Source organism: Denticeps clupeoides, chromosome 14 (genome assembly GCF_900700375.1).
Source record: "Denticeps clupeoides chromosome 14, fDenClu1.1, whole genome shotgun sequence".
Taxonomy (NCBI): Eukaryota; Metazoa; Chordata; class Actinopteri; order Clupeiformes; family Denticipitidae; genus Denticeps; species Denticeps clupeoides.
In genome coordinates this window covers 2,895,518-2,907,454 of record NC_041720.1, presented here as the reverse complement: position 1 = coordinate 2,907,454, position 11,937 = coordinate 2,895,518, and the positions used below count along the sequence as shown (strand labels likewise).

General features: G+C 50.9%; 1 protein-coding gene across 7 annotated transcripts in view; it reads left to right on the top strand.

The window, feature by feature from the left end:
- Positions 1 to 11,937, top strand: part of epha7 (eph receptor A7) — a 50,334-nt gene that overhangs the window by 19,079 nt on the left and 19,318 nt on the right. For all 7 annotated transcript variants that reach the window (XM_029002656.1, XM_029002654.1, XM_029002652.1 and 4 more), the window contains exon 5: positions 771 to 1,106. In XM_029002656.1, the coding sequence (XP_028858489.1) occupies positions 771 to 1,106 (336 nt within the window). The remainder of the gene's footprint in view (positions 1 to 770; positions 1,107 to 11,937) is intronic.

The following is an 11,937-nucleotide window of genomic DNA, read 5'->3' as shown; positions in this document are numbered from 1 at the left end:
AACATTTACATTTAAGGCATTTGGCAGACGCCCTTATCCAGAGCGACTTCCAACGTGCTTCCATGTCACCATGGATGAAATGATCAGTTCTGGTTCACTAGGACCCCCAACTATGAATACAATCTTTTTATTCACTCTGTTCTAGTTTCTATACAGAAGTCAGACAAGAAGAAGGTTACAAGTTCTTCTAAATATTCTCTAAAGAGGAAGGTCTTGAGCTGTCGTTTGAAGGTGCTCAGTGACTGAGCTGTTCTGACCTCGAGGGGAAGTTCATTCCACCACCGAGGGGCCAAGACGGAGAAGAGTCTAGATGAGCGTCTTCCTTTTACCTTCAGAGATGGAGGGACCAGGCGAGCAGTACTGGAGGCTCGGAGTATACGAGGTGCAGTGCGAGGTGTAATAAGGGCTGTGAGGTAGGATGGTGCTACTCCATGTTTGGCTTTGTAGGCCAGCATCAGTATTTTGAACCTGATACATGCAGCTGCTGGGAGCCAGTGGAGGGAACGTAGCAGAGAGGCGGTGTGGGACAATTTGGGAAGGTTGAAGATCTTTCATTTTGTATATTACCCGGTATTTACATGCTTCTATACCAATATGCAGTCGGCCCATTAAAAGCATCTGGAACCCTGGAAGCGCGGGGGATTTGGAGGGTCCCGGCCGTCACTCGGCCCATTATTTTGCTTGTTGACCTCATTTGTGCCGGAATTTCTGGCATCGGGGGTTAATGTGAAATTGCTTGCTTCACCCCGTGTCTCCTTCTTCCACGACAGGGCCTCCCTCTGCACCCCAGAACCTGGTGTACAACATCAACCAGACCACCGTCAGCCTGGAGTGGAGCTCCCCGGCCGACAACGGGGGCCGCAACGACGTCACCTACCGGATTATGTGCCGCCGCTGCGGCTGGGAGCCGGAGGAGTGCTTGCCGTGTGGCGGGAACGTGGGCTACCTGCCGGCGCAGTCTGGATTAGTAGACGCCTACGTCACCATCACTGACCTGCTGGCCCACGCCAACTACACCTTCGAGGTGGAGGCGGTCAACGGCGTGTCCGACCTCAGCCGCACTCAGAGGCTATTCGCCTCGGTCAGCATCGCCACCAGCCAGGCGGGTAAGGACCACGAGCTCGCCCCTTTCGGCTGTTTTTCCCATTAATTTTCACCAGGAGATCTACTTCCTTTCGCCGTGTTCCTCGGCGAGGGCCTTTGTTCCCCCGAAAGCGCAGCAGGAACGACTTTGCCGGGATAATTTGACAAATTGTTTGGCAGTCGGCTTCTACGTGTGGCTGGACGCTTTTCCGGAGTCATTTTCTCCCGAATCGATGCCCGCCTGCCTTTTACACCATTTCATACCTCGCAGAGCAACATTTCCCAAGATGCTCGGTTTCGAAAATGCACCCTCGCTGGAGTCTGACATGTTAAATAAGTGCCGGGAGATTTTCGACTTGCCGCATCTCCGCTAGCAAACATTATTAGCACCCCGAGGCCCGTTGTCAGGGGAAACCGTCTCGAGGGTCCTCCAATCATCAGTGTCCTGGCGGCACACCCCCTTCGTTTTTTTAGGTATTTGATGCCGTTCACAAATGCATGTGTCGCAAAAAAAAAAAATAATTATCTGTATGCAAATAATTATATGTATGCAAATGTCCCGGTTGGCTTTTCCGTACGGAAGAGTTATTTATGTTTGCCTTGTGGCGCATTGCTAATTGGCCAGTAAAAGGCACCGGACCGTTTGGCCGCAAAAGAAAAGGGAAAGTTCTCCGCCTTTTTGCGGCAGGTCGTACAAAACGAACGCGCAACGCGACTCTTCACTGCAGAGTTCCGCTGTCTGCCGGAGCGCGGTGGATAATTGGGTGCTGGCAGGCGGTGAGGTGAACGTCAGACAGAGCGTTGGAGATGGTGCATGTCCGGCGACAGGGTTCGCGGCTGAGACGCTGGCTTTGTCGTGCCAAGGGTTGTCTTGGCAAGGACGCAAGGACGTGGCCAAAAAAACCAACAAAAAAACCCAACAAAACAAGAGCAGCGTGAAATTAGCAGCACTTTCCAGAATATTCTTAACGCCTTAACATCCATAACCCCAGTGTCACATGTCACATGTATTATGTTGCCTGTGTGTCTGTACAGTATGCAAAATAGTTTTTTTTTTTTTTAATCATTTTGTTCACTATATCCCTGTTTTGAATGACAAATGCTCAATCTTTGTATCAGACCTCCGTGAATATTTGGATCATGTGCTGCCTTGGTCAGGAGGTCAGCGTGCAGAATATTTCGAAGCTCTCTTTGGCCATCCGTCGCAGTCCTTTTACAACGTGCCGTCGGATCATTGTCCAAAAATCGAAGAAGATTCAACAAGATTGTAATTTCACGAATGCATGCATTATTTCAGTCATGAAATTAGTGTGCAGTGCAAAGATGAAGGTGTTCATCCGAGACAGGACCCCATGCCGGTGAGCATGCGTATGCTGAGCATACTTTAGATTGAACTGCGGGAAGACACGTTCTGATTTTAAACCCAAAGCAGTTTTCAAATAATGTCCGAATGGTCATAGACACATGCAAATGTTGGCACGCCAGATGCCTACTGTGAATTGTGGTGCCGTTTGCACAATGGCAGCCTTGTTTGGTGGACTTACAGGGTTTAACCCCCTCGGTCCGAGATCAGACGCTGAACCTGCACGGTCTCCGTTCCACCCCTGAAGCTGTGGCCCGAGCGAGCAAGCGGACCTCCTCATTAAGCTCGAAGGCTTTATTAAAAACCTTTCCTGGGCTGAAACGGTTAACGGGAGCGGAGAGACCCTCTCCCCGCGGCACGATGACGAGCTTCTGAGGATGCAGATGGCGATGCATCTGATGAGGAATTCACACCTCCCCTAATTACGCCAGCGAAACGGTCTTGGGCGAGGAAAGCGCCGAGGAGGGCGCCGAGTGCTTATTGTTCACCGAAACCTAATTACCTCTCAGGGCTTAAATAGCGAGCGTTTTTTTTTTTTTTTGTTAAAGAACGAGTGTGTGCGCCACACGTGCGAGGACGTGCATCTGTTTTCCACCCGTCCCCGCACGCGATCCTGCCGGATGTTGCTCCGGAACGGTGGCGGAGTGCATTTCAATCAGCTCTCCATTGTCACTCGACGACTGTACAGACCAGCCCTCGACGCCCCACCGCGTTCCGCCGTTCGGCCGCCTCTCCCGTAAACAAGGCCCTTTGGCGCGCGCGAGTGGGAATTGCCTATAGAAAAGCCATTAATATTTATTCCAGGGTGCGTCCGCATCTGTGCCGAAATTGGATTTGTGTCGGCCGAGGGGGGCGTCGCTGCGTTACCTGTGGACAAACGGCGTAAAACTAATATTAAAGCTGCCTGGAGTTGTTTACAGACTAAGAACTGCCGTATTATCATGCGTATGCCAAGGGCCACATATTAACATGTCACTGTTACGGAATCTTAGATGCTAACAGTGCTAACAAATGACATTAAAAGACACAATAAAAGCACGCTGTGGTCATCAGACGTGACGATTACGGTGATAATGGTTCAGTGGTAGGGTTTTTATGACAAGGAACTGGTCTACGTTCAGCTTGACTCGTCTATGTTACAATTAGCATAAAATGGAAAAATATTGTGAGATATCAGTAAAACAGAGCTGATGCATTTATAGTGAACATTACGCTGGATGTTAATGCTAACTGCCAACATTCGTTTACAAGTTACAAAACGTCCATCTATTACTAACAATCTAATAATCAATCAATAACGCGATACAAAAAACAACGTTATTCTGCAAGGCAGGCCAACCTACTTTGGCCAAATGTATTGTTCTATGCAATCTTTTACCAACTACACAGAACCATTCTGCGGCTCACCATACGTTGCAGCAACGTTTGTCACACCAACTATTTTCCTTTTACTTCTTTCCGCCATTTTAGGCTTTTGGTCTTTTTTTGGGGGTTAATCTCCACTGATCCATGTGCTCTACAGACTCCAGTGTACTTAAACTGGTGCACAAAAGGAAAGCGCAGCACCTGCAAGAATAAGCTTGTTCAAATATTTGCATCGGACTAAAAGGGGGTGTTCCGCGTTCAGAGGAATTTGTTTTGTGGGGGGGCGTCTCGGAGCGAGCAGCCTGGAGAAGGCCTTCCGTTCAGCGCTCTGTCTGGAGCGCTATTACATGCTTTTTCTATTCTGCGTCCAGCGGGCGATCGTTTCTTTTGCCGCGCGGGCGAGAGCGCGACGAACCTCGAACGGCAACGATTTACTGTTTACCTGCCGGGCCGAGATGCGATCGGTCCGTGGTTTGAGGGTCGCCTTCGGAAATTTGGCCGGCTGCCTCCCTGACCCGCCTTGCCACAAACTGAGCATTAGCCGATATGTTCGGTAAAATGGCACTTTGGGGAGCGACGGGGGGGGGCTATTGATTGATATCTTTCGTGTTGTAATCTGTCGCACCGGCATTAAACAGAGCTGGCCGATTGATTCCGAGGATTCCCGGCTGACCGCCAGCCAGGCGGTGTCATTTTTCGAGCTAAGCCGACCCTCTTTTGTAGCATTTGTGCAAGGTTTTGCGTTACTTGAAGGCCTTCTCCCGTTCCCCCCGTCCCTTTTCCTTCGCCCCCCCTCGCGCTGGCCGTAATTTGATGAGTGCCGGACGAAGCGGCGGGGTCCGACAGCTGCGGTAAGCCATTGGTGGTCCCGCCGGGCACTTAACCTGCAGCCTCTTTCTTTCTTCCCCTCGCGAGCGCCTTCCTGATTCGTCTGTCACCCGATCCATCAGCAATGAATAATTTTCATGGAAGGTGCACTTTAATTACTTTCCCATTTAAATGGCATTATCGTGCCCTATCTGGGTAATTAATCTACCCGAGTATCCTGTTTCGGCCTTTTATTGCAGGCAGACGAGCCCGCTAAATCCCGCCGAATCTTCTGTGCATGGATGAGCGCCGGCTCACCGCGGCCCCTGTGCTCTTCCACGGAACCCCTCCCTCCCTCCCCGACCCCAGAGCCCGCCGCCGCCGGCGAGGGCTTTCAGCATCTCGTGGTCCGGGGCGCCGTACTGGCACTGCCGGGGAGGACACAGGCGCGATTTATGCTCGGCGACAGATTCGTCATCAGCAGGACGGTGACGTCAGTGCGCCACTCGCCCGTTTAGACTCCGGATCGTTCCAATTCTGGGGAGAGGGGAGGCTCTGTTGGCGTGGATGGTTTTTCTAGACATTTACATTTATGGCATTTACCAGACGCCCTTATCCAGAGCGACTTACAGTCAGTAGTTACAGGGACAGTCTCCCCCTGGAGACACTCAGGGTTAAGTGTCCTGCTCAGGGACACAATGGTAGTAAGCGGGATTTGAACCTGGGTCTTCTGGTTCATAGGCGAGTGTGTCGGCCGCGTGTTCCTGGAGGTAGACATCGCCTGAAAAAAAGCCGTAACGTTTGCGATTGTAATGTTTTGCTCAGCTGGGAATCTTGTCAGAGTTGAAAGGCTCCACTAATTATTATTCGGTTTCATCTTGTGGCCTGCATCTCTGGTTTTTCGCCTACGAGGAGAGGAGTCCTCTTCAATTATTTAGATTTCGACAAAGCACGGGCAGCAAAACCCGTATTATTCACACTTGCTGTAAGAACCAAAAACTTCACCCCAAAAAACGAAAAGGAAGAGGAGAAATAAGCTAATAATCCAGCAGCTCCAGACATTTTGTTTTACAGAACAGTTCAAAAGGATCGTGAAGTGTGTAGGTGTTCGTAGAGTACGCGAATGGCTTCATTTCATTTTGGAAGATCGTTATTAATAGCAAGGTTTGAATGGCAGTCCTTAATTTGATGAGTGCTGGATCAGTGGCCCCCAGTGGTTAAGGAAGCGGCCCCGAAATCAGAAGGTTGCCGGTTCGAATCCCGATCCACCGAGGTGCCACTGAGGTGCCACTGAGCAAAGCACCGTCCCCACACACTGCTCCCCGGGCGCCTGTCATGGCTGCCCACTGCTCACTCAGGGTGATGGGTTAAATGCAGAGGACACATTTCACTGTGTGCACCGTGTGCTGTGCTGCAGTGTAGCACAATGACAATCACTTCACTTTTTTTCCGATTTGGCATGGAATAAACACTGCCATGAGAAAGAAGGAACAATGTGGCGGTGATGAGAATAGACTCTTCGTCCCGATTGCACGTGGCGGCAGGGGCGGGGTTGTTTTTTTCATCGCATCAGATGCATTGCACATCCCGCATTTCATATTCGTGCGTGTCAGTGGAAGCGGATTACATTGTTGGCTCTGGGTTACTTGGGGTTTTGATCTATTTGTCGATAAAGTACTATCGATATTTCGTCCACGTTGATGCATGTGCGCTCAGGGAGGTCCCCGTCTGAGACCTTTTCGCCGAGCGGCACGACACTCTGGCCTTTGCATGCTGAGGTTTCTAATGGAATGACAGAAGGCCGTGGAGCACCAGTAATATTCAGCCGCCGTCCCTGTTGCGGTTCCGTCCCCTTTATCCTGTCACATGCGCCTGTGTAACTACGCCACAAGCGCTTCCACCCACACACTCGACTGGACCGGACCCGCAGACGTGTTTCATTTCCTGTCAGAGAGGCACAAAGGCATGCTGGGTAACGGCCTGCGCCGCCATAACTCCTATTCTCTGGGCGCCGGCGCTGCAGCGCAGCTGTGCATGCTGGGAGACCCCGTGAGCCCCGACTGTTTTAGTCGCCAGTGACAGGTAGGAATCTTAACTGCCACGTCCAGGGAAGCGGTGGCGACAGCCGTGTGCCGGGGACGTCGGATGATCTCGCCACAGTCTATTTCAGCCTGTCACAATAACCGTACGCTTCCATTCGGGCGCCGAGGCCGCTCTCTGGACCCCCCGGCAGGATGCGGGACCACCTGGCGTTGCAGAGAACGAAACGTATTTTCATACGGCACTGGAAGCGAATCTAATCGGGGGGGCGTAGGACTGCCGACGGCGGGATTTCCGCGTGTATTTTCAGCCGGTTACGCCGGTTTGAGTCTGTTTGCCGGCGCAGTGCAGAGATAAAGAAGTGGGGGCTGATGGGAAAAAAAAAGTTTCATTCTTTCATTGTCTCGTCGGCCCCCAAGTCTCCAGCAGCGAGGAGGGCTAATTACGTCCTCGACCCCCCTCCCGCCGCCACCCGCACCCCCCCTCTTCGTACATGGGGGACGGTAATGAGTTTGAGTTGGGGGGGTACTGGTCAGGTCCCCGCTCAAGGCTGCAGTTGGCACGTCCGTAAAAAAAAAAAAAAACCCTCGGATAATTATTTGCAACCCCCTTAAAGCCGTCACCCCAACCCAAGAAGCTCAAGTTGGTCCTGTCTCCGGCACCTGGCGGTGTCGCTCCGCCGTGGGATAATACCTCTTTATCAAGGCCGCAGGGAGACTTGACAGCCATATGGCAGCCCCCCCCACCCGTCTTTTTAACAGCGCGGAATAAAACAACAGTAAAAGATTACGCCGTCTGCGGCGGGGAGGGGGGACCAGATGGGTCACGCATCTGGCGGAGAGGATGTTAGCCGTGACTCTGGGCTCCGGGGAGAGGAGGACCAGAGCAAGGCGCTTGCGGCCTTGGGTCGGGTGGAACCCGCCGGAATGCTGCTCGCCTTTGAAGCGTCTGCTTCAATTCCAGAGGCATTTCGCACGTTGAGAACGTCAAGGGCTTTTATTTTGTCGACTACCTAATGGCGACTAAATTAATTGGATCACCAACCTTGTCTTTACAGAAGATATGAGCTGCGTGCTTATAAAACTATTTTCCACGTCTTTGGGGATCAGATCGGTGCATTTCGGCGCTGCTGAAGGTAGCTTTGGCCGATCATTCACATTTACAGCATTTACCAGACGCCCTTATCCAGAGCGACTTACAACCAGTAGTTACAGGGACAGTCCCCCCCTGGAGACACTCAGGGTTAAGTGTCCTGCTCAGGGACACGATGGTAGTAAGTGGGATTTGAACCTGGGTCTTCTGGCGAGTGTGTTAGCCGCTAGGCTAATACCACCCATTCAGAACAATGCTCTCTGTAGAAGACGCAAACCTAACTGCCAGCCCGTTCCTTAGCCGTTTATTTTGTGGCTTGACTTTTTGGAAATGATCATTGTACAAAAAAAACGTGGCTGTCCGTGTTTAAAACTCCCATTTCGAATGTTGCCCCACGTGTTTGCTGGCTGTAAACGTCTATTCTGCACAGGCGGCTTATTTTGGGGGCGGTCAGGCATTTCTCACATTGGCTGGATGCTCCGCATTCTGACCTCTGTATGACCCCTAGTAAATAGAGAGCGAGAGTATGTGGCTCTCCGTCCGACGTGAATGGTGGTAGTAGCCTAGCGGGTAACACACTCGCCTATGAACCAGAAGACCGAGGTTCGAATCCCGCTTACTACCATTGTGTCCCCGAGCAAGACACTTAACCCCGAGTGTCTCCGGGGGGGGACTGTCCCTATAACTACTGGATAAGGGCGTCTGATAAATGCCGTAAATGTAATTTTTATGTAAATATAGATTGCCTCTCTGCAAAGACGTCACACCGCTACGAATGCTCGATCGTTTAAATGAATTTCAGCCGTATGACATCACGGGCTATTTCAGTTTGTCTAAATGAGCCGGTAACCCCGACTGATCCATGAGCGCACAGCCTGCAACAGGTGTGCGTGAAGGAGAGGCTTCTTTTCCCGGCTTAAACCGAGTGCGGATTCTGCGCATTTCCATGATAATGAGGCGAACGTCCTCCAATTAACCGGCCTTAAGCAAACATGCGCTGTGGCACAAAGAACGGCGAGAGCCGCCGTCTGCCATTGTGTATTGGGTAATTGCGGATGGGGTTTGAGGAGCACGGAGAAAATAAAACCTCAGAGAACCCCTTCAAGGAAGTGGTCGGCCGGCCCTCCCACTCAACGTTAAGCCTTCCCTATAATAAAGAGTAAAAGAATTAGCGATTACCAAAGCGACACCTGGCCAGTCACGTGCCGTCGGCCATCTTTTCCATTGTGGACGTAGACCAGACCCGGCTTACGTTACGTGAAGCCGCGGCGAAAGTGGCGCCTGTGCACCGGCGGTGGTCCGACGTACTTGGCCGTCCTGTCCGCGTCATGGATATGAACGGCCGGGCTTTTCCCTTTAATGGTGAGGGATTACGGCAACTCAAATAAACCGTTTTTTTTCCCTCGGCCGGCCGGGCTCCTTGATTAATGTCAGTTGTATTCGGAGACGACACGATTAAAAATGGCCCAGGGCGCTGGCTAAAGATGAGTTACGTGTGCAGCGGATTAGCGAGTTTTTTATTTAGAAATACTGGGGGGGGGGATGCAGGAAGACTTGGGGCGCACGTGGGATGCCTGTAGTTTATGAAGCTTTTTTTGTTTGTTTATTAAGTGAAGTGATTGTGATACACTGCAGCACAGCACACGGTGCACACAGTGAAATGTGTCCTCTGCATTTAACCATCACCCTGACTGAGCAGTGGGCAGCCATGACAGGCGCCCGGGGAGCAGTGTGTGGGGACGGTGCTTTGCTCAGTGGCACCTCAGTGGCATCTTGGCCGATCGGGATTCGAACCGGCAGCCTTCCTATTACGGGGCCACTTCCTTACTAGGCCACCGCCGCCCCTTTTTATCTGGCCCGGCTCCAGACTTTAATCAAGCTCCCAGCTTCAAAGGACCCCCCTTTCCAGACTTTTTTTATTTTTCTCTTTTCCCTACATTCCTATACTTCCCATTCGCCACGCTGCCTTGTTCCTGCCTTGGCGTGTGATTGGCTCGCCCCGCGGCTAAGCAAATTTGATCTGACCACTCCTCCTCGGGCCTCGACGTGGATGAGGAACTCAGACTGACCTCTCTGCATGGCCATTAAAACGAGGCTTTGAACCCAATTTACAGAACATTAACCAGGTAATGGGTCAATTATGAAGGAGCCACTGTCTGCGAGTAGCTAAATAGCAACTGTTGCTCCACCGTTGATATGATTGAGGAGATATCAGACGTTGGGTTGTGTATTTTGACCTCTGGATATAAGGTTAAGTTGATTTAAGCTATCTGTACACTCCTCAGTGCCGGATGGCCATGCATTTGTCTTATTGAATAGATTTAGCACTCAGCACTCACCTCCGTGGCCTCGTGCCGTTCCGAAGCCCGAGCGTCTGCAAAGCTGCATTATGTTCTGAATTGGCTGATCCACATTCCAAGCTTTGCCAAACGGCTTTTGGGGCACCCGTAAGACTTCCATGCAGTAGCTTCCTACAACTGTATGTTTTAATGTGAACCTCTGATTGGCTTAGAATTCTTTATTATCTTTTCTGAATATGTTTGTATCACGATGGCTGGACATGGCGAGGAAGAAGGACGCATACGCACAACGTCACGAGAAAGGGGTTTAATACATAGCTGACAGGACAAGGGGAACGTCACCAGACAATGACCCGACAGCGAACAGACACGAACAGGGCAGCTTTATACATTTATACGCAGGTGATAACAATCAGGAAACATAATAACACAGGACTGACATGAAGCTCCGGTCCGAACTACGGGCCCGGAGTAACCCCTGCCGGACCGGATTATGACAGCGTGTCATAAAACAGAATGTCTCAGCATGATGTATAAGATTGGTGTCAACGTATGGGGAAGTCACGTGAAAGTGAACCGTACAGTTGCAGCAAACAACCCGACAAAAAGCCACTGCAGCCAAAAGCGCGGAGGTCAAAGGTCACCGGGTGGCCCGCTCGCTTCTGTTCATCCTCGTACCAGGTTACTGCAGACTCGGGATCGAGTTGCGGTGACACTGTCTTCTTGTGACGTCCTGAACTAAAGGTGTGTGTGTGTGTGTGTGTGTGTGTGTGTGTGTGTGTGTGTGTAGGGGACAGTTAGGAGCACAGGAGACTCCAGAGAGGCTCTCCTTTGTGCACCGGAGTGAAAGTCTCTTCAGAGTGGGGCTCCAGCGACCTGAGAGAAGCCATTGTTTTAGCAACTAGAGCATCACTCAGCACAGTGCTGGTTGCAGACATGTGAAATAGCGACTGGATCTTGGTCTAAAAGAGGGGGGATAGAGAGAGAAAGAGAGACTTTTCTGTCAGGCCTGGGGAATAATCGGCCCTTTCTCATGGTGCTCTCGGCGCTCAGCTCTCTCCCCGTCTCGGTCCGAGTCCCGCCACAGCGAACCGGCTTTCAGCAGACACTTGAGAATAAATCTTCATTATGCCGGAGATCAGGACACACTGTTGCGAGCCAGAGGGCGTGGAAAGTGGCCCGCTCGCCTCTATTGGAACGTAGCGGGAGCGTGTGAGATATGATCTCCCGTTGTCACAACGGTGGAAACCGCAGCAGACGTTGAGTCATTGAGGTCCACCGTGCACCCTCACCGTCCATTTATCATTTGATGTTTCCCACTGCGGAGAGGTGCAGGCCAGGCCGCCGCTCCTGGCAATGCCAACTCTCGGCATCTACGCAGAACATGACCCTACATGGAGTAATAATCCATATTACACGTTCCTAAAGACGTCACCATTTACATTCAATACATTGCTTATTATACTTCATAGGACCGTTGTCTGCGATATGTTAACATTGTGATATATGTTTAAAATTACTATAGAATTAATTTTTTATGCTAAAAAGTATTGACTTGTCCTTTTTTGCTTATAATAATATCACAATAACTCAAATGATATTTAAGTCAACATTTAAGGAAAACTCTGGGTTTCTAAGGTTAAACTTTTTGAATGTCTAGGTATGGGTTGAAGAGTCGACAATATAAAAATGGCTGCTTCTCTGACTCAGCTCCAGATGGTAGGAGCGGCATGTCACGTGACTTTGGGACCGTAAACAGGGCTTGTAACCCTGGAACGAGATGCGTCAGAGTCAGAGGCCTGCGTTAGCGGCCACAGCGCCCACGGTGTTAAAGTCGTAATGCCCCGTTGTTGTCGGTGTTTTGGGTAATGGCCGCTCCACCTTAGA